General features: G+C 72.0%; 1 protein-coding gene across 4 annotated transcripts; it reads right to left on the bottom strand.

Moving 5' to 3' along the window:
- Positions 1–371: 371 nt before the first annotated feature.
- RBM28 (RNA binding motif protein 28) lies at positions 372–19,372 on the bottom strand. 4 transcript variants are annotated; one of them, XR_016349385.1, is made up of 20 exons: positions 19,181–19,372; positions 17,380–17,523; positions 17,076–17,170; positions 16,602–16,677; positions 16,108–16,200; positions 15,796–15,867; positions 15,123–15,288; positions 13,679–13,812; positions 9,974–10,052; positions 9,317–9,426; positions 9,134–9,207; positions 8,390–8,525; positions 7,011–7,075; positions 6,359–6,517; positions 4,652–4,801; positions 3,771–3,845; positions 2,889–3,466; positions 1,974–2,067; positions 1,345–1,709; positions 372–1,174 (listed from the first exon to the last, which is right to left on the bottom strand). XR_016349385.1 is itself a non-coding variant. In XM_089777786.1 (20 exons), exons 1-20 carry the CDS (start codon positions 19,341–19,343, stop codon positions 1,569–1,571), a joined length of 2,406 nt encoding a protein of 801 aa, XP_089633912.1. In that variant the 5' UTR covers positions 19,344–19,372; the 3' UTR covers positions 372–1,568. The 4 variants fall into 4 exon arrangements, 2 of the variants coding, with proteins under 2 accessions (XP_089633912.1, XP_089633911.1); XR_016349386.1 differs by having other exon boundaries at positions 372–1,119; XM_089777786.1 differs by having other exon boundaries at positions 372–1,709; positions 2,889–3,029; positions 3,228–3,466.
- Positions 19,373–21,899: the final 2,527 nt, after the last annotated feature.

Below are 21,899 nucleotides of genomic sequence, written 5' to 3'. Positions count from 1 at the left end.
AGCCTCCCCCCCAGCTCCACCGATGCCCCTCCCTCCCCACAGCCTCCCCCCAGCTCCACCTGTGCCCTTCCCTCCCGCCCTGCAGCCCCTGCCAGCCCAGCTCCACTGGTGCCCCCCCTCCCTCCCCACAGCCTCCCCCCAGCCCTACGCTCCCCAGCTCTGCCAATGCCCTTCCCACCCCACAACCCCTGGTCCCCAGCCCTGCTGGTGCCCCTGCCTCCCTCCCCACAGCCTCCTCCCCCAGCCCTACGCCCCCCAGCTCAGCCAGTGCTCCTCCCTCCCCCCAACCCCTGCCCCCCAGCCCTGCTGGTGCCCCTGCCTCCCTCCCTGCAGCCCCCGCCAGCCCTGCCCCCATGCAGCTGGGCCAGGCCGACGTTCTCAAAGCAGTTTACTCCCCCGAGGGGTTATTCCAATAAAAACCTTTTCGAATCAAAGTCATTTCAGGAGCCCCCAGCTCTGGGGTGGAGCCAGAACCACGGCACCCACCCTCCTCAGGACCGAAGGGAGGGGCATCCCGGATGACTGACAGCCCTGGCCCCGGGGTACCGCAGGGCCCCGCTCCCCTCGCTCTGAGCAGCTGGCCGCGCCCGCGGGCCCCACGGAAACAGCCGGGGCCGGGACCCAGCCAGGTAGGGGCCAGGGCCTGAGACCTGGCAGCACGGAGCCAGTCCCCTTGGCACAGCAACGGGGCCCCCGGGCTGGGGACAAGCAGGGGCGGGACGGAGGCCATGGGCCAGCAGGGCCCCCCCTTCCCCCGCCCGGCGCGGCAGAGCGAGCGGGCGAACGCCGCGGCCAGGGACTCCCGTTGGGCCAGGCGGCGGCTGCCAAAGCCCAACGCCACGTGACCAACGCCGGCGCAGGCGGGCAGGAAAGCGCCCGGTTCGCTGCCGTGCCACAGCCCGGTCCGGTCTGCGTGGGGGGGGCAGCTCCTCCCCAGCGCAGCGCCATGGGGGCGCCGGGCCACGCCCCCACCACAGTGCCCCGGAGAAGACGAGACTCGTTTCTGCCCATGGCTACAAATAAAAGAATTAAAAGAAAGTCCGAGAACCCAAGCAAACAGGGCATCTGCTGCCCCCAGCTGTGGGGTGCAGGGTCGAGGGGGCCGGGTGCTGGCGCTGCCTGGCACACAGAGCCCTTGGGGTGCAGGGTCGGGGGTGCCGGATGTGGGCGCTGCCTGGCACACAGAGCCCTTGGGGTGCAGTCAGGGGGTGCCGGGTATGGGCGCTGCCTGGCACACACAGAGCCCTTGGGGTGCAGAGTCAGGGGGAGCCGGGTATGGGCGCTGCCTGGCACACACAGAGCCCTTGGGGTGCAGAGTCAGGGGGTGCCGGGTATGGGCGCTGCCTGGCACACAGAGCCCTTGGGGGCGCAGAGTCAGGGGGTGCCGGGTGTGGGCGCTGCCTGGCACACAGAGCCCTTGGGGTGCAGAGTCAGGGGGAGCCGGGCGCGGGCGCTGCCTGGCACATACAGCCCTTGCAGGGTGCAGGATCAGGTGCAGGAGCCGGGCGTGGGCACCTGCCCGTCCCCGCTAGCTGGCCCCAGGCCACAGCCCCGGCAGCTCCGGGCGCTCAGCTCTCGAACCACTTGCTCCTCTTGGCCCCGGGGGCGCTCTGCGGGCTGCCCAGGATCTTGCGCTTGTACTGCTCCACCAGCTGGTTGAAACGGGCCTCCGCCTGGCCCCCGTCCGGCCTCCGGCGCGCCCTCGGGGCCTGCAGGGAGAGGGCAGTCGGGCTCAGGTCTGGGTGCCGGGAGCGCCGGGCTCCTGCTGCGTACGGGGAGTGTCCCTCGGGCACGTCCCGCCAGCTGCAGGAGGGGCAGATCCTGGGCAGGGGGCCCGAGGAGCGGGGGGCCCAGGACTGGCCCCGAAGGGCGGGCAGAGCAGGGCCGGGCCAAGGAGGCCTGTGGGGCGCCGGGCCGGACTCTGCCCTCCCCTCCCGCTGCCCCCCAGGTCGGCTCTGCTCGAGCCCCCTCACCTGTTTGGGCGCGGAGCCCTGCTTCTCCTGCCGCCGCGCGCCGGCCTGGCCCTTCGCCGTCTTTGGCGCAGGCGGCTTGCCCCGGTCGCGCTTCCTGGGGGGGACAGAGCGAGCGTCAGTGACGGGGTTGGTGCCAGGCCCCTTGGCCCCCGCAGGCAGGCAGGGAGAGCCCCCCCCCGACCCACTGTGGGCAGGGAGAGCCCCCCCATTCTCCCGGAGGCAGGGAGAGAGGACCCCCCCCCCCCCGCATTTCCCCGCACAGACAGGGAGAGACACTCCCCCCCCCCCCCCCGGACCCACTGCAGGCAGCGAGAGCCCCGCCCCGCAGGCAGGGAGACAGACCCCCCTCCTGGACCCTCCGCAGGCAGGGAGAGCCCCCCCCCCCCCGCATCCCCTACCCTGCATCCCTCCCGCAGGCAGGGAGACAGACCCCCCTCCTGGACCCCCCGCAGGCAGGGAGACAGACCCCCCTCCTGGGCCCCTACGACAGCGCGCTGGGGACCCTCGACCCTGCACCCCCGTCCACAGGCAGTAGAACGGGGGGTTTGTTGCTGCTCCGAGGTACAGCCCAGCGCAGGCCGCATGCAGGCACAGGACAGGCCGACAGCCCCGGTTCCCTTGGGGGGAGGGGTCACAGGCCCCGGAACCCCCTGTCCTGGTGTCAGTCGGCTTCCCCCACTCAGACCCCCGTCTCCCAACCCCCCAGCCCCCGCCCCCCGTTTAAACCCCTCCCCCTGGCCAGAGGACAAGTGGCTATGCCACGGTCTAAGTGCCTGCCCCTAGGGATCGCCCCCGCTGGGCCGTGCTGCAGACACAGGCCAGTAGGGGGCACCCCAGCCCAACAGCCACCAGTGCCTGCCCCGCCGGCGTGGGCCCAGGGCCACAGGCGTGGACGGCCCCCCCCCCGGTTCCTACCTGATCTTGGGCCCCCGGTGAGACGGCAGCGTCAGAACCTTCCTCCGGCGTTTCCCGTCCGGCAGCTCCACCTGCTCCACCTCCGCCTTGGTCTGGAACCCGGCCCAGGAGGTGCTGGCCCCCTGCCCCTGGGGGCCCCGCATCCTGGGGCTCTGCTGCCCCTGGGGGCCCCGCGTCCTGGGGCTCTGCTGCCCCTGGGGGCCCCGCGTCCTGGGGCTCTGCTGCCCCTGGGGACCCCGCGTCCTGGGGCTCTGCTGCCCCTGGGGGCCCCGCGTCCTGGGGCTCTGCTGCCCCTGGGGGCCCCGCGTCCTGGGGCTCTGCTGCCCTTGGGGGCCCCGCGTCCTGGGGCTCTGCTGCCCCTGGGGGGCGGCCCCCTGTCCCTTGGAGTCCTGGGCATCTTTCTGTCCCTTGACAGCCTGTGTCCTGGGGCCCTGGGGGTCCTTCTGCCCCTTGCGGCCCCGCTTCCTGGGGTTCTTCCGACCCGTGGGGGCCGGGGGCAGCTTCTGGGGCGTCTCCGTGGGCCCAGCCCCCTGGGAAGATCCTGGCCCCTCTGCCGCCTGCTTCTGCCTCAGCTTTTGCTGCACAAGGGAGAAGGTCACTGCCCGTCTGCCGGCGCCCCCGGGAACCCGGGTCACTCGGGGGAGCCCCGGCCCGGCCCCGCCAGGACCAGCAGCTTTGGGCAGCCGGGGGGAGCCCCCCCCCCCGCACGGCTGGAGCCAGGGACCCGTCATGCCAGGCTGGACACGCCCCCGAGCGCCTCCTGGCCCCCAGCCTGCCCCCCCCACCCCGCGCTCCCGGCCTCCTCCGCCCCCCCCAGCAGGGATCAGTCGAGGTATCTCCCCGGCTGTGTGGGGCCGGGCGGGGAGGAGCCGCGACACCTACCAGGCTGCGCTGAGCCCGCTGCTCCTTCACCTTCAGCTTCCGGGCGTCCTCCAGCGAGAACTCCACGATGGGCCTCTGCGCAGAGCGGGGGATCAGCGCCTGGCACGGAGCCCCCCTCGAGGGCCCCCGCCCCTCCGCCGCCCCCCTCGAGGGCCCCCGCCCGCGACCGCCCCCCCCCTCGAGGGCCCCCGCCCGCGACCGCCCCGCCCCCGACGCCTCCCTCAAGGGCCCCCGCCCCCCCGCCGCCCCCCTCGGGGGCCCCCGCCCTCCCGCCGCCCCCCGCTGAGGGCCCCGCCCGCGACCGCCCCGCCCCCTCCCGCGACCGCCCCCCCGCCACCCCCCTCGAGGGCCCCCGCCCGTGACCGCCCCGCCGACGCCCCCCTCGGGGGCCCCCGCCCTCCCGCCGCCCCCCTTGAGGGCCCCGCCCGCGACCGCCCCCTCCCGCGACCGCCCCCCCGCCACCCCCCTCGAGGGCCCCCGCCCGTGACCGCCCCGCCGACGCCCCCCTTGAGGGCCCCCGCCCGCGACTGCCCCGCCCCCTCCCGCGACCGCCCCCCCGCCATCCCCCTCGAGGGCCCCCGCCCGTGACCGCCCCGCCGACGCCCCCCTCGAGGGCCCCCAACCACGACCGCCCCCGAGGCACCCCTTGAGGGCCCCCGCCCGCAACTGCCCCACCCCTGATGCCCCCCTTGTGGGCCCCCGCCAGTGACCGCCCCGCCCCCCCACGTCTCCCGAGAGCCCCTGCCAGCGACCGCCCTGCCCCCCCAACACCCGCACCCCACTACCTCAAATAGCAACGGCCCGCCCCCCTCAACAGCCCCTGCCCTCCCCACCAGCAACTGCCCCCCCCCCCCACGCAGAGCGCTCCAGGCTGCGCCCACCTTCTGCGGCCCGAAGAGCTGGGGGTTGTTGTTGGTGTGTCGCAGGGCGGCCAGCGCGTCCTCGTGCCTCTCGAACTCCACGAAGGCGTAGCCCAGAGACTGGCCCCGGCCCTTCCCCGCCGGCGCCGCCCGGTTCCGCATCACCCGGCACTGCCCAGAGACGAGCGTCAGGGCCCGCGGGCCCCCCCCGGCGCCCCCCTCGCCCGGACAGCCCCCCCCCCGGCGCCCCCCTCGCCCGGACAGCCCCCCCCCCGGCGCCCCCCTCGCCCGGACAGCCCCCCACAGCCCCGCCGCGCCCCCCTCGCCCGGACAGACCCCCCCCCCGGCGCCCCCCTCGCCCGGACAGCCCCCCACAGCCCCGCCGCGCCCCCCTCGCCCGGACAGCCCCCCCCCCGGCGCCCCCCTCGCCCGGACAGCCCCCCCCCCGGCGCCCCCCTCGCCCGGACAGCCCCCCACAGCCCCGCCGCGCCCCCCTCGCCCGGACAGCCCCCCACAGCCCCCCCGGCGCCCCCCTCGCCCGGACAGCCCCCCACAGCCCCGCCGCGCCCCCCTCGCCCGGACAGCCCCCCACAGCCCCCCCCGGCGCCCCCCTCGCCCGGACAGCCCCCCACAGCCCCCCCCCGGCGCCCCCCTCGCCCGGACAGCCCCCCACAGCCCCCCCGGCGCCCCCCTCGCCCGGACAGCCCCCCACAGCCCCGCCGCGCCCCCCTCGCCCGGACAGCCCCCCCGAGCTCCCCCCGGCGCCCCCCTCGCCCGGACAGCCCCCCCCGGCGCCCCCCTCGCCCGGACAGCCCCCCCCCCGGCGCCCCCCTCGCCCGGACAGCCCCCCACAGCCCCGCCGCGCCCCCCTCGCCCGGACAGCCCCCCACAGCCCCGCCGCGCCCCCCTCGCCTGGACAGCCCCCCCCAGCTCCCCCCGGCGCCCCCCTCGCCCGGACAGCCCCCCCCCGGCGCCCCCCTCGCCCGGACAGCCCCCCCCCCGGCGCCCCCCTCGCCCGGACAGCCCCCCACAGCCCCGCCGCGCCCCCCTCGCCCGGACAGCCCCCCACAGCCCCCCCTGGACTGGACAGCCCCCCACAGCCCCGCCGTGCCCCCCTCGCCTGGACAGCCCCCACCAGCCCCCCTGCCCGGACGGCCCCCACCAGCCCCCCCTGGACTGGACAGCCCCCCACAGCTCCACCATTGCCCCCTGGGCCGGACAGCCCCCTCCTCCCACCGGCGCCCCCCTCGCCCGGACAGCCCCCCACAGCCCCGTCAACACATCATGGTGTGAAATGCTCAGCCCAGCCCCTGGCTCCTCCCGGCCTGGAGTCACCCCCCCCCCCCCCCCCGTGTCCGATTCCATTCCCCCACCACTGGCGGGCTCACATGGGCGTCTGCTTGGAGCCTGAGACGCCCACCCCCCGTGCCTCCAAGCGGCTGCCCCACCCCCTGTGGCGCCGAGCGGCCCCCCCGCAGTTCACCAGCCCATTGCAAATTCTTGTGCACGAAGATGCAAATGAGGCGCGGCGATGCCTTATTTGCATACCTAATGAGCCGCCATTTTGTGCCGGGGCGTTTGCGCAAGAACGCGCAGTGCGGAGTAGCCGGGGGGCCGCGGGGGCAAGTCCTGCCCCCCTCCGGCACGGAGCCCTCGCCCCCCTCCGGCACGGAGCCCTCGCCCCCCAGCAGCCCCCGCAGCCCCGCCCAGCCCCACGGGGGGACTCACCTCCTTGATGCGCGGGCCGGGCCCCCCGCCGGCCGCCTGCTGCATGAGCTGCCGGAGCTGCTGGTCGCCCAGGGCCTTGGGCAGGTTGTGCAGACAGAGCCGCGTGCGCGACACAAACACCTGCTGGTCCCTCAGCTTCTGCCGCTTCAGCTCCTCAAACTGGGGCACCGGGGGGGGGGGGGGGGGGGGGGGTTACGGCCCCGGTCAGCGCCCCCCTCACCCCCCCGCCCACGGTCGGGTGCCTGGAGCCACCGCTCACCAGCCAGGCCCGCTGCCCCCCTCCCTGTGACGCAGTGCGCTGCTGGCGGGACCCCCTGGCATGTGCCCCCCCCAGCTCTGCCCTGTGCCCCCCCCAGCCCCCCGCAGCTCTGCCCTGTGCCCCCGCAGCTCTGCCCTGTGCCCCCCCGCCAGCCCCACACAGGCACTCTGCCCTGTGCCCCCCCGCCAGCCCCCCCCAGCTCTGCCCTGTGCCCCCCCCAGCCCCCCGCAGCTCTGCCCTGTGCCCCCCCGCCCCCCGCAGCTCTGCCCTGTGCCCCCCCACCAGGCCCCCGCCCAGGCAGCTCTGGCCTGCGGCTGCTGCGTGTCCCGGGAGCGGGCAGCCTGGCCAGCGCAGGTCCTGGTGCCCACCGGCAAGGGCGCCCCGGCCACTCACCCGCGCTCTCTTGGCCAGGTCGGTCTCGCTCACGCCCTCGGCGGCCTTGGTGCCGGCTCGGATCACTGTGGGGAGGGGCGAGGCGTGAGAGCCGCCCCCAGGGCGAGCAGGGCAGTGCCCGGCGCCGCCTCTGCCCAGCTCCTGCCCCACCGCGAGCCGGCGCCCGGGGGCAGCCAGGAGAGAGGCAGCGGAGCTGGAGGCAGAAGCGGCTCCTCGGCCAGCTGGGGACCCAGGGAGCTGCGGGGCATCGGGGCGTCCGGAGTCCCCGGCTCGTCACTCGCCCTCGGTCCCGGCTGACGGGGGGCGGCAGCGCGCTACGGGCCAGGAGGGGCCTGGGTACTGCGGGGAGGGCTGGGGGGCCGGGACTCCGTGGGGAGCCCGGCCCAGGGCTGCGAGCAGGCCCCCCCGCAGCTGGCTGGGGGACTCTGACAGACCCCACCGGCCCCGGCACCGACACTGCCCTGCGGCTGGCTCCGTGTCGCGGGACAGCGCAATCCGCCGACGCGGCCCGGCCGGCAGGGCTCCGGGTGCAGCAGCAGGCTCCCCTGGGGCGTAGCGGGGGCTGTCTGACCGCAACCCAGAGCTCCCTCCGGGCCGTGCTGATTGATCCACCCCACACGCGGATCGGCCCAGACGCCTGGTCCCAGCCCCAGCACAGAAGGGAGGGAGGCGGGGACGGCCACCTGGCTGGGGCAGGGCCGGGGAGCTGGGGCAGGCTGGGCTGGGCTAGGGGGAGGGGGTGAAGCCCCGTCCCCCCCAGGAGGACTAAGGCTCTGCCCTGGCTCCTCTGTCAACATGGAGCCTGCGCTGCGCCGTGTCTCTGAGAAGCAATAAACCTTCTGTTCTACTGGCCGGCGGAGTCACGTCTGGCTGTGGATGGGAGCGCAGGGTCGGGGGATCCCCAACATGCAGCCTTCCCGAGCCGGGAGCCCAGCGCCCCGGAGCCAGGGAACTCGCAGCCTTCCCGAGCCGGGAGCCCAGCGCCCCGGAGCCGGGAACTCGCAGCCTTCCCGAGCCGGGAGCCCAGCGCCCCGGAGCCAGGGAACTCGCAGCCTTCCCGAGCCGGGAGCCCAGCGCCCCGGAGCCAGGGAACTCGCAGCCTTCCCGAGCCGGGAGCCCAGCGCCCCGGAGCCAGGGAACTCGCAGCCTTCCCGAGCCGTGCGCCAAGCGCCCCGGAGCCGGGGAACTCGCAGCCTTCCCGAGCCGTGCGCCAAGCGCCCCGGAGCCAGGGAACTCGCAGCCTTCCCGAGCCGGGAGCCCAGCACCCCGGAGCCGGGGAACTCGCAGCCTTCCCGAGCCGGGAGCCCGGTGCCCTGGAGGTGGGGAACTCGCAGCCTTCCCGAGCCGCGCGCCCAGCGCCCCGGAGCCGGGGAACTCACGGCCTTCGCGAGCCAGGTACAGGTTCCGGGTGCCCGTCTGCTTCTTCACCTTCTGGCCTCGCAGCTTCTGGGCCTCGCTGCGGCTCACAGCCAGGTCCAGGTGCAGCCGGCGCCCGCCCAGCCGCAGCCCCGCGCCCTGGGGGAGAGCCAGGCCGTGAGTGAGCACTGGGGATGTCTGTCTCCCCCACCCCCACCCAGACCCCTGCATGCCCCGGGGGGGGGGGGGGGGGGGGGCGCCCCGGCCCCAGCTGTAGCCCTGCGCCGCACTGCAGCGTTGGAACGCGCCCGGCCAAGGGCGAGCTCCTGTTTGCTTCTGCCCTGTCGGCCCTTGGCGAGCGGGGGAAGGGGCGGCCTGCGCCGCGGGAGAGCCTGTCGGCAAGGACAACGCGCACCCCCTCGCCAGCAGCAGGCCAGGACTCCTCACGGGCACTTCCTGGTCTCAGGGCCGCGATTTATTACAGGGACTAAAAGTTTCCTTTGTTATTTCCCCCGCGACCCCACCGGGCCCCCTCCCACGGCCCCACCGAGCCCCCTCCCGCGGCCCCACCGGGCCCCCTTTCGGAGACCTAACCCTGCCTGGCGCTCTGGGAAGCCCCCGGGGGCTCGGTAAGGAGAGGTGTGAACCCAACGCGAAGGTCCTCACGGCTGTGACGCGGGGGGCGGGGAGCTGACTACGAAAGATCCTGGGTGCTGGTCAGACCCATCCCCCGCCGCGCGCGCCGACGCCAACGGCCTGGCGCTCACCTCGCTCTCGTCCTGCGCGGCCTCCAGGCACTTCTGGGCAGCTTCCTGGGCGCTGAACTGGGCAAAGGCGCAGCCTGGCAAGAGAGGGGGTGAGACGGGCGGGGACATGGCGGGGGGGGCGGCTGACTCCAGGCGACTCAGCGTTGCCGGGGGCGGGGGACCAAGGGCCGGGCCCGGCGTTACCTCTGGAGTGCTCCGTGTCCGGGTGCAGGACGATCCGCACGTACTTGAGGTCCCCAAACTGCTCCAGCGTCTCGCCCAGCTCCTCCTCCTCCGTGTCGAAGGGCAGGTTCCTGGGGGCGCCAGGCCGTGAGACACGGATGCCTCTGGACCCATCCCCCGCCAGCACCCAGCCACCCACCCGGCTCCCAGCCCACCCCCCACCAGCACCCAGCCCCCCACCCGGCTCCCAGCCCATCCCCCACCAGCACCCAGCCACCCACCCGGCTCCCAGCTCACCCCCCACCAGCACCCAGCCACCCACCCGGCTCCCAGCCCATCCCCCACCAGCACCCAGCCACCCACCCGGCTCCCAGCCCATCCCCCACCAGCACCCAGCCACCCACCCGGCTCCCAGCCCATCCCCCACCAGAACCCAGCCACCCACCCGGCTCCCAGCCCACCCCCCACCAGCACCCAGCCACCCACCCGGCTCCCAGCCCACTCCCCACCAGCACCCAGCTGCCGGCCCATCTCCCGCCAAGGCAGGGGGTGAGGGGGCGCGGGGCAGGGCCCCCAGCCCCAGGGCAGCACCAGCAGGCCCCGCGGGCAGGCAGAGGTGCTGGCGAGGCGCCGGGCGGCCTCCGTGGGGCTGAGGGCCAGGCGGGGTCACGAACCCACCTGATGAAGACGGTCCTGCCCTCGCTGACGTCGGACGGGCGCTTGGGGGCCTTGCGCCTCTTCCCGGCCGTGCTGGCGTCTGGAACAAGCCAGGCAGAGTCCTGGGCACAGAGCGCTGTTCCCTCCCCCGCCAGGACAAGCCCCCTCCCAAGCCCTCCCATCCCCGCGGTCACTGGGGTGTTACAGCGCGAGGGGGCCCGGTGTCCCGGCCACGCCCCCCCCCCGCTCACTAACGCAGCAACTCAGGCAGCGCCGCAGGCCAGGCCAGGACCCCGGGCAGGGCTAATACCGCCCTTCCCTCGCTGGGCTCATACCGCCCTTCCCTCGCTGGGCTCATACCGCCCTTCCCTCGCTGGGCTCATACCGCCCTTCCCTCGCTGGGCTCATACAGCCCTTCCCTCGCTGGGCTCATACAGCCCTTCCCTCGCTGGGCTCATACCGCCCTTCCCTCGCTGGGCTCATACAGCCCTTCCCTCGCTGGGCTCATACCGCCCTTCCCTCGCTGGGCTCATACAGCCCTTCCCTCGCTGGGCTCATACCGCCCTTCCCTCGCTGGGCTCATACCGCCCTTCCCTCGCTGGGCTCATACCGCCCTTCCCTCGCTGGGCTCATACCGCCCTTCCCTCGCTGGGCTCATACAGCCCTTCCCTCGCTGGGCTCATACCGCCCTTCCCTCGCTGGGCTCATACCGCCCTTCCCTCGCTGGGCTCATACAGCCCTTCCCTCGCTGGGCTCATACAGCCCTTCCCTCGCTGGGCTCATACCGCCCTTCCCTCGCTGGGCTCATACAGCCCTTCCCTCGCTGGGCTCATACAGCCCTTCCCTCGCTGGGCTCATACCGCCCTTCCCTCGCTGGGCTCATACCGCCCTTCCCTCGCTGGGCTCATACCGCCCTTCCCTCGCTGGGCTCATACCGCCCTTCCCTCGCTGGGCTCATACCGCCCTTCCCTCGCTGGGCTCATACCGCCCTTCCCTCGCTGGGCTCATACCGCCCTTCCCTCGCTGGGCTCATACCGCCCTTCCCTCGCTGGGCTCATACCGCCCTTCCCTCGCTGGGCTCATACAGCCCTTCCCTCGCTGGGCTCATACCGCCCTTCCCTCGCTGGGCTCATACAGCCCTTCCCTCGCTGGGCTCATACAGCCCTTCCCTCGCTGGGCTCATACAGCCCTTCCCTCGCTGGGCTCATACCGCCCTTCCCTCGCTGGGCTCATACCGCCCTTCCCTCGCTGGGCTCTTACCGCCCTTCCCTCGCTGGGCTCATACCGCCCTTCCCTCGCTGGGCTCATACCGCCCTTCCCTCGCTGGGCTCATACCGCCCTTCCCTCGCTGGGCTCATACCGCCCTTCCCTCGCTGGGCTCATACCGCCCTTCCCTCGCTGGGCTCATACCGCCCTTCCCTCGCTGGGCTCATACCGCCCTTCCCTCGCTGGGCTCATACCGCCCTTCCCTCGCTGGGCTCATACAGCCCTTCCCTCGCTGGGCTCATACCGCCCTTCCCTCGCTGGGCTCATACAGCCCTTCCCTCGCTGGGCTCATACAGCCCTTCCCTCGCTGGGCTCATACCGCCCTTCCCTCGCTGGGCTCATACCGCCCTTCCCTCGCTGGGCTCATACCGCCCTTCCCTCGCTGGGCTCATACCGCCCTTCCCTCGCTGGGCTCATACCGCCCTTCCCTCGCTGGGCTCATACCGCCCTTCCCTCGCTGGGCTCATACAGCCCTTCCCTCGCTGGGCTCATACCGCCCTTCCCTCGCTGGGCTCATACCGCCCTTCCCTCGCTGGGCTCATACAGCCCTTCCCTCGCTGGGCTCATACAGCCCTTCCCTCGCTGGGCTCATACCGCCCTTCCCTCGCTGGGCTCATACCGCCCTTCCCTCGCTGGGCTCATACAGCCCTTCCCTCGCTGGGCTCATACAGCCCTTCCCTCGCTGGGCTCATACCGCCCTTCCCTCGCTGGGCTCATACCGCCCTTCCCTCGCTGGGCTCATACCGCCCTTCCCTCGCTGGGCTCATACCGCCCTTCCCTCGCTGGGCTCATACCGCCCTTCCCTCGCTGGGCTCATACCGCCCTTCCCTCGCTGGGCTCATACCGCCCTTCCCTCGCTGGGCTCATACCGCCCTTCCCTCGCTGGGCTCATACCGCCCTTCCCTCGCTGGGCTCATACCGCCCTTCCCTCGCTGGGCTCATACCGCCCTTCCCTCGCTGGGCTCATACCGCCCTTCCCTCGCTGGGCTCATACCGCCCTTCCCTCGCTGGGCTCATACCGCCCTTCCCTCGCTGGGCTCATACAGCCCTTCCCTCGCTGGGCTCATACCGCCCTTCCCTCGCTGGGCTCATACAGCCCTTCCCTCGCTGGGCTCATACCGCCCTTCCCTCGCTGGGCTCATACCGCCCTTCCCTCGCTGGGCTCATACCGCCCTTCCCTCGCTGGGCTCATACCGCCCTTCCCTCGCTGGGCTCATACCGCCCTTCCCTCGCTGGGCTCATACCGCCCTTCCCTCGCTGGGCTCATACAGCCCTTCCCTCGCTGGGCTCATACCGCCCTTCCCTCGCTGGGCTCATACAGCCCTTCCCTCGCTGGGCTCATACAGCCCTTCCCTCGCTGGGCTCATACCGCCCTTCCCTCGCTGGGCTCATACCGCCCTTCCCTCGCTGGGCTCATACCGCCCTTCCCTCGCTGGGCTCATACCGCCCTTCCCTCGCTGGGCTCATACCGCCCTTCCCTCGCTGGGCTCATACAGCCCTTCCCTCGCTGGGCTCATACCGCCCTTCCCTCGCTGGGCTCATACAGCCCTTCCCTCGCTGGGCTCATACCGCCCTTCCCTCGCTGGGCTCATACAGCCCTTCCCTCGCTGGGCTCATACCGCCCTTCCCTCGCTGGGCTCCGGGTCCCCTGGGCTCAGGGGTGATAAAGGGGAAGGAGATAAAGCCAGAGGAAGGGTAAAGCATTCTGTGCCCCCCCCCTCGCCTCGGGCCAGGGCCACCTGCCTGCGCCCCCAGGAGAGAGTGAAACCAGGCTGCCCCGTTCCCGGCCAGTCGCCCCCACCTGCCCCCAACGCTGCCAGGCAACAGCCAAACCCTTCCCCGCTCCCCAACGTGGAAACGCCCCCAAACCCTGCACGTCAGCAGGCCAGGCCACTGCCCCAGGAACGGGGCGGGCGCTCTGCCCCGTGCGGGTACGAAGAGCCTCCCCTGCCGCCTGACCCCCATTCCAGGGGCAGGACCAGGACTCTGCCCTCGCCAGCCCCGGGAAGCGCCCGGAGGCCCCCGCGGAGGGCACAGGGCTCGGTTCCAGGCGGGACGTGAGGCCGGTGTCCAGGCAGGTCGCCAGCGGGGGAAGCCCCGGGCAGGACGGGTCAGCACCAGCCGGCCTGATATCCCTGGCGCGGAGCCATTTGCACCCCGAGCCCCGGCCAGCTTCTGCCCCAGCCCATGTCTGAGCCAGCAAAGGGACCCCGGGCGGAGCTGGGGGGGCGAGGGCAGGGGGAGCAGGTGCCGGACACTCCCCAGAGGCCCAGTCCAGATCCCTGCCTGCCCAGACCAATGCCAGCTGCTCCGTGTCCCACGTGGCCGCAGGATCGCAGGTCCCTGCCCCAACTCCTGGGGCCCAGCCACGCAGCTCGTGCCCAGCAGGAGGCAGCCCAGGGCGAGCGCAGCTCCTCAGGCTGGTCCGAGCACCGCGCCGGCCGCGGGAACACAACCCACCTTCCTCGTCCTCCCCCGAGTCCGCGGCGCTCTCCTCGGAGCCCTCGGGCCCGTCCATCTCCGGCTCGCTCCCGTCCTCCTCCTCCTCCTCCTCACCGCTGTCTGCGTGGGCAGCTGCTGGCCCCTTCCCGAGCCTGCCACAGCGAGAGCCAGGCCCTGAGCCACCCGCCCGGCCGCAAAGGAGCCAGGGTGCAGGCGGGGGAGAGCTGATAAGCAGCCCCACCCCTGGGGTGCTGGAGGGCCTAGAGTGTTTGAACAGCACGCAGGGTCCTGCTGGGACACGGGGGGTGAGGGGCAAAAATGGAGGGGACACGCCCGGCACCGTGGGCAGAGCCAGGCCCCGCCAGCCAGCCCGGCCATCGCCACAGGACACGCCCGGCACCGTGGGCAGAGCCAGGCCCTGCCAGCCAGCCCGGCCATCGCCACGGGACACGCCCGGCACCGTGGGCAGAGCCAGGCCCCGCCAGCCAGCCTGGCCATCGCCACGGGACACGCCCGGCACCGTGGGCAGAGCCAGGCCCCGCCAGCCAGCCCGGCCATCGCCACGGGACACGCCCAGCACCGTGGGCAGAGCCAGGCCCCGCCAGCCAGCCCGGCCATCACCACGGGACACGCCCGGAACCGTGGGCAGAGCCAGGCCCCGCCAGCCAGCCCGGCCATCGCCACGGGACACGCCCGGCACCGTGGGCAGAGCCAGGCCCCGCCAGCCAGCCCGGCCATCGCCACGGGACACGCCCGGCACCGTGGGCAGAGCCAGGCCCCGCCAGCCAGCCTGGCCATCGCCACGGGACACGCCTGGCACCGTGGGCAGAGCCAGGCCCTGCCAGCCAGCCCGGCCATCGCCACGGGACACGCCCGGCACCGTGGGCAGAGCCAGGCCCCGCCAGCCAGCCCGGCCATCGCCACGGGACACGCCCGGCACCGTGGGCAGAGCCAGGCCCCGCCAGCCAGCCCGGCCATCACCACGGGACACGCCCGGCACCGTGGGCAGAGCCAGGCCCCGCCAGCCAGCCCGGCCATCGCCACGGGACACGCCCGGCACCGTGGGCAGAGCCAGGCCCCGCCAGCCAGCCCGGCCATCGCCACGGGACACGCCCGGCACCGTGGGCAGAGCCAGGCCCCGCCAGCCAGCCCGGCCATCGCCACGGGACACGCCCGGCACTGAAGAGAGTCCAAGTGCCTGTGTCCAAGGTTAAGGGGAGACGTGATGAGTGGGACCCATCTTGGGGGGAGGAGCCAGGAGCCGGGGTGGCGGGGGCTCTGTCGGCCGCCGGGGATTGGGGTCGAGGCCCCGGAGCTGCGCCTAGAGAGCCGTAAGCTCTGTGCTGAGCCGTGGCTGGCCGCCCGGGGCCTCGCACAGGCGGGTGTCGGTGCCGACAGGCTCCCCACGGGGACACCCCGGGGTCCAGCCAGCCCCCCCCCCGCAGCCCAGGGACACACTCACCGTCCCTGCCCCCGCGAGCCGGGCGGCTCCTCCGATCCCAGCGCTTCCCCTTCCTCTTCCTCTTCCTCCTCCTCCTCCTCCTCCTCCTCCTGCTCGCAGGCCTCCGAGTCCGAGTCCTGCTCCTGGGCTGGGCTGGGCTGCTCCTCCCCGCCCCCTGTGGTGAGAACTGCCAGGGGATGAGCCAGCTCCACGTGGGAGGGGGAACCCCCACTCCAGGGCGGGGGCTTCCTTCCCCTCTGGCCCCTTGTGGAGCCGCCGGCACGGCAGGAACGCCGAGGGAGAGCCAGACGTGGCGCGAAAGGCAGCCGGGAACGAGACGTTCCTTCCCCGGGGGCTCGGGAACCTGCCCCGCCCCCGCCCCACACGGCAGGACAGCTGCCCGGCATTACGGATGGGAAACTGAGGCAGGGTCTCGCGGCGTCTGCCCCGCCCACTAACCCCTGGGCCACCCCCTTCCCGTAACGCAAACCAGCGGGACCAGCCAGGCAGGGCAGCTCCGCGCCCCAGTGTGGGCCCCTCGGGGCGTTTCCATTGTGCCCTCAGCCCCGTGCACCCCAAACAGCACCAGCCACGTACCCACGGCCAAGCCGCTGCCCGGCTCGACAAGCTGAGAACCAGGCAGCCGGCAACTCCCAGCCCCGGAGTCCACACCCGCCCCTGCCCCGGCACTTACCGGCGGGAGGCGCTGCCTGCGTGGCTTGGTACTGCTCCTTGGCCACCGCCCAGTCCACGGCCACCGTGCGCCCTAGAGGGACAGGAGAGCTGCCGGAGCCGGGCTAGGCCAGCCAAGGGGGGCGCTGGAGCCGAGCCGGGGGACGGCGCGAGGAGCCTCCTTCTCCGCCCCCCACCGGGGCCAGGCGCGCAGGACGCCCCGGAACCGAGCAGCAGCGCCAGCACAAGCTTCTTTCCGGGCGAGCCGCCCCCGGAGCCCCCAGGCCGCCGGCTCGCCCCGTGCGCAGGGCAGGCCAGGAACGGGGCCGCTCACCTTTGATCTCCTTCATGTTCATCCCTTTCAGGGCCTTCCCCGCCTGCAGGATGTTCTTGAACTGAAGGAAGGCGAAGCCCCGCATCTTCCCGTCTGCAAGACACCGCGGCTCAGAGCTCACCGGGCCCAGGAGGGGGGAGCCCCGGGCTCCACACACCCCCCCAGATACTCTCGGGGAGCCTGCGGCCCCAGCAGCTTAGTCTGTTCTAGGAGTGCTGGGGGGCGGGGGCAGCTCCCCCCACCCTGGATTCCTGCAACGCTGGGGGTGGGGGGACGCTGCGCTCAGGGCGCGGCGCAAGGCCCGGGGAACAGCCCACACCCAACAGGGGCTCACGAGGCGGCAGCCGGGGGCAGCACACCCCACCTGTCGCAAACGGGGCTTGACCGACAGGCTGGGGGCTAAGAGGCCACAGGCCAGGACAAGCCCCCTGCACGCCCAGCAGCAGCCTGGATCCGACTGGCCCTGAGCGGAGCAGCAGGCGGCTGAGCCCTACCTGCCTTGCGGGGGATGTTCACTTCCAGCACGGCGCCGAAGGGCGAGAACAGAGCCCGCAGGTCGTCTTCGGAGCACTGGGGAGAAGGAGCTGTGTCAGAGCCGCGCAGGGGCCGGGCTGAGCAAGGAGGGGCGCAGGGAACTGAGCACACCGAGGCCGACCTAGTGCCCTGCCAGCTGGAACCCTCCCTCCGTGGGGAGCTGGGTAGGACCGGGGGCTCCCCTCGGGCGAGAGGGTGCCCTTAGCGCCCACGCACGGCTCGGCCGGGCTCCGACGCGAGTTTCACCCTTTGCCGAGAGAAAGGCAGCGCCGGTGCCAGGTTACAAACCCCGGGACCCGCTTCGAGCGGCTGCCCGTCACGTGCCAGCTCCCCCCATTTCGCTGCGCCGCTGTGGCTACCGGCCACAGGCAGCACCAGCGCCGCCCCCAGCTGCGACCTCACCTCGCGGGCCAGGCACCCGCTCGCCCACCTACCTGGAAGCTCAGGTTGCGGATGATCAGCCTGGCTTTCTTGGGGGGCCCTTTCGGCTTTTTCGGCTTCTGCTCCCCTGGAGGGGTCTCCGGGGCACCTGGGAACAGAGAGCACGGCATGGCAGGGCTGCTCGGGCGCCTCTGCCCCACGGCTCCCTTCACCCAGCACGAGTCAGGACACAGCAGGGGAACCCCCGTCCCATCACCACCCCAGAGGTCACAACCAAGGACACAGGCCGTGGGCACAGAGAGGAGCCCGTGGCCCGCGGTGCCCCATAACCACGGAGCCAGGCTGCTCTCAACTCACCAGGCCGCTTCTCCTTCAGCTTCTTCTTGGCAACGGTCACCGAGATGGCACGGCCCTCGAAGGCGGTGACCTCCCGGAGGGCTCGCTGGGCGTCCTCCAGCAGGGAGAAGGTGACGTAGCCAAACCCACGACAGGTCTCGCTGCCTGCAAGAGAGGGGCAGCATAACCGGCACCCCACAGACCCAGGCTCTGCCAAAGGGCTGGGAGCTCGGGGCCTTCTAGGGCACCAGGCTTCACCCTGGGGAGGCCCCCTCTCAGGAAACCAGGATACCGGCCCAGGGCCTGGCCCACAGAGGGACAGGAGGCCTGGCGGGGGCAGGGTCCCCCCAGGCCAAGGACCCGCTCCCCTCCCGGGCCCAAACAACTCAGGGAGACTCCAGCTGATCCAGAGGCCGCCTTCTCCCCCACTCCCCTGAGCTCGTCCAGGTGCAGACCCCCACCCGCGCCACGGCAGCCCTGCCCCCTCCCACCAGACCCAGCTCCCCTGCCCTGAGCTAACCCTGTCCCCCCCCCCCCCCCCCCCCGGCTCCTGCTTCCTCAGGCTTGCGCCCCAGCCCCTCGCACCACGGATCCGGCTGCCCCCCCCTTCTCTAGACTAGACCCCCACCCCACAGCGACTGCCGGTTCCCCCTGCACCCAACTTCCGACACCCCTGCAGCCCCCCCGCCCCCCGGCTCCAGCCCCCCTCCCCGACACCCCCCCGCCCCCCGGCTCCAGCCCCTCTCCCCGACACCGCCCCCGCCCCACGGCTCCAGCCCCCCTCCCCGACACCCCCCCCGCCCCACGGCTCCAGCCCCCCTCCCCGACACCCCCCCCGCCCCACGGCTCCAGCCCCTCTCCCCGACACCCCCCCCAGCCCCACGGCTCCAGCCCCCCTCCCCGACACCCCCCCGCCCCCCGGCTCCAGCCCCCCTCCCCGACACCCCCCCCAGCCCCACGGCTCCAGCCCCCCTCCCCGACACCCCCCCCGCCCCACGGCTCCAGCCCCTCTCCCCGACACCTCCCCCGCCCCACGGCTCCAGCCCCTCTACCCGACACCCCCCCCAGCCCCACGGCTCCAGCCCCCCTCCCCGACACCCCCCCCGCCCCACGGCTCCAGCCCCTCTCCCCGACACCCCCCCCAGCCCCACGGCTCCAGCCCCCCTCCCCGACACCTCCCCCGCCCCACGGCTCCAGCCCCTCTACCCGACACCCCCCCCAGCCCCACGGCTCCAGCCCCCCTCCCCGACACCCCCCCCGCCCCACGGCTCCAGCCCCTCTCCCCGACACCTCCCCCGCCCCACGGCTCCAGCCCCTCTACCCGACACCCCCCCCAGCCCCACGGCTCCAGCCCCCCTCCCCGACACCCCCCCCGCCCCACGGCTCCAGCCCCCCTCCCCGACACCCCCCCCGCCCCACGGCTCCAGCCCCCCTCCCCGACACCTCCCCCGCCCCACGGCTCCAGCCCCTCTACCCGACACCCCCCCCAGCCCCACGGCTCCAGCCCCCCTCCCCGACACCCCCCCCCCGCCCCACGGCTCCAGCCCCTCTCCCCGACACCCCCCCCCAGCCCCACGGCTCCAGCCCCCCTCCCCGACACCTCCCCCGCCCCACGGCTCCAGCCCCTCTACCCGACACCCCCCCCAGCCCCACGGCTCCAGCCCCCCTCCCCGACACCCCCCCCGCCCCCCCCAGCCCCTCTCCCCGACACCCCCCCCAGCCCCACGGCTCCAGCCCCCCTCCCCGACACCTCCCCCGCCCCACGGCTCCAGCCCCCCTCCCCGACACCTCCCCCGCCCCACGGCTCCAGCCCCGGCCCCACCTTTGTGGGTCACCACGAAGCAGCGCTTGAGCGGGCCGAGCTGGCCGAAGATCCGCTCCAGGCCGGGCCCGCGGGCCGAGGGGGGGAGGCCGCGCACCAGCAGCGTCAGCCCGGCCATGGCCCCGGCTCCGGCCCGCACGTGCCGCCCGCTGGGCGCCGCCATCTTGGCCGGGTCCGGCCGCGAACGGGGACCGGCCGGAAACGCGGGGCCGCCGCTGGGTTCCGGCGGGGGGCGGGGCTGTGCCCAGGCTGGGCGGGGGGGGCGGGGCTGTGCCCAGGCTGGGGAGGGAGGGGGGGGCAGCCCGGCATTACGGGCCTGAACTTTGACCTCAGTTTCACCCACTGGCAATAATGACCAAAAAATAGGGACACCTTAGCCCCGCCCCCTGACACCCTAGCCCCGCCCCTGATCCCTCAAGCCCCGCCCACCTGCTACAGGAAGTCCCGTCCCTGGGGTAGTACTTCTGGGGTCAAATGAACACATGGCCAGAAGCAAAAGGTGTCATGTGACCTCCCCCCCCCCCCCCCCCCCAAGAACTCCTCAGAGGGATGGGTTGGGCCCCATAGGAGCCCCCCATGCAGCTGTCCCGCAATTGCATTAACCCAGGCCCCAGACGCTGCAGCGCTTGGGGCCCAACCTCCATCCCAGAGGGGTCCAGGGTCTCAGCCCTGTTACTTGGCAGGGAGATGCAGCCCCATTGGCCTCGGGGCCTGGGGATCATCCGGAACGGTCCCACAATGTCATGGGACGGCTCCCTTCGTCCTCTTAACAGTGCCTCGCAGGGGGCTGGCTCCCCACCTGCTGCGCCCCTCAGAGGACCCTCTGCAGCCAGGGGCGGCTCTTTTCCGGAGCAGCCCCTGTCTCGGGCCCCACAGTCGGGCTGCGCCAGTGTCCAAAGCAGCCTCTCTCCAAGGGTCCCGCTTGCTGTGGACAGGGGCTGCGCCGGAGCAGGCTGGGAGCCGGGGCAGACCCGGTGTGACCTGATATTAACCGGGTAACTGATGAATGAGAATTTACATCCCTAGTGAGACGTCCTGCAACTGCATTTTCTGAAGTTATTGCAAAACTATCAAGTGTTCTCCCTTTCCACACGCCAGAACGACAATACTAAACGACCCATGCCAATTACGGGGTGCAGGGGACCCTGTAACTAACCCTCCCCACCATTGTTTGCAAGGTACATTGCCCACGAGGTCAATGGGGCTGGGCTATTTTATATGTAAAGCTACTGAGATATGTCTGTGTCGGTACCATGATGGCAGTACCTGTATCATATAGATAGTAGCCCAATGTCTGTGACTCTGTAACGCTGAAATGCTGGCTGTTCCCTCTGGGCGGCGCTGTTGCCTGAGTCACATCCTTCGCCTCCTGCCGTGGCACTTGGCTGACTTCTGCGCCGCTCAGCCGGGCCGCCGTGGGAGAGCCCAAACGGCCACTGGAGGCATACCTGGGTGGTCGACAAATACCTTTGGGTATGTCTACACTACCCTCCTAGTTCGAACTAGCGGGGTAGTGTAGACATACCCTTTGATGTCGACACCCGCGCGTCCAGACTATCGCGCTGAGCCGACAAACAGCTGATCAGCTGTTTGTCAGCTCAGCGTGGCAGCCATGTACATTTAAATGAAGCAGTGATTATTTAAATCGCCGCTTCGTTTTCCTATGTCTGGTAGCCTAATCTACATGCCTCTGGCGACAGAGGCAAGTAGTCTAGACGTACCCAGAGAGAGAGGCAGGAGGCGGAGGAGAGCTGAGAGAGAGAGGGGGGGATGCAGGAGGTGGAGGAGAGAGAGAGAGACGTGGAGGAGAGACCCCAAAATCCCGTCTTATGATGGGCTCTTGGCTAGTTATGTAAATAATATCTAATCATAATTGCCAAACGAGACCACTTCCCAGACTGCTAACAAAGGGCCTGATCCGATTTAAATGTTAAGCTCGGATTGGGCCCTAAACAATCTGTTGATATTGCCCAAGAAGATCCAGTTAACATTTAGTCACCCTTCACAAATCAAAGGGACCCGTCAGTCAAAGCCCCACGGCCTGGTAGCGATCTTTGAAGGAAATTGCAGAGACTTTGCATTGACTTCTTGTGACAGCAGCGCTTTCTCTCACTGGCCGCAGGGTCGTTAGCACAGATTTCAACTTGTGTCACAGTAGCTCCCAAATGAGTTGTCACAGCCAATTCCATTCCGGTCTCGGCAACGTGCAGCCCAAAGACAGAAGAACAAATCCCTTGAAGCTGGAAGTCAAAACGTCTCACCTCTTCCGAGCTCACAAAGGGCTTGTTCATCCACACACAAGGCATGAGAACCCCCTCCGGAGAGAGACGATACATCCTGCCTCTCTGGGGATGCACCGAGTGTTTTCACCTGGCTTCTTAACACCCTGTTTAAAATCATCACCTGCTTGGATGAGGAAAACTCACAGAAAGTCCGTCCGTCACCCACAGCAGAGCGACACGGTGATTTCACGTTGTGGTAACAGCCGCGCTCTCTCTGTGGGCTCTTCTGGAGCAACAGGAGGTCGGGGGAGGTCTCTCGGGGGGCGAGGCCGGGTGTGATGTAGTGGGGGTACCTGGCTGGTTTCTATGCTGCTGGCTCTGGGGTAACCCCCACTGGCTGCCGTGGGTACCACGACCCAGCAAAACAGGATGAGTCACTATGCAAACCACTATGGCCAGACACCCCCCATGGAGAGGAACAAAGGAAGGTGGAATGC

Source organism: Pelodiscus sinensis, chromosome 1 (genome assembly GCF_052426305.1).
Source record: "Pelodiscus sinensis isolate ZL-2025 chromosome 1, ASM5242630v1, whole genome shotgun sequence".
NCBI lineage: Eukaryota > Metazoa > Chordata > Testudines > Trionychidae > Pelodiscus > Pelodiscus sinensis.
Note: the sequence above shows the minus strand (reverse complement) of the source record. Positions and strands in the feature narration are given on the sequence as shown.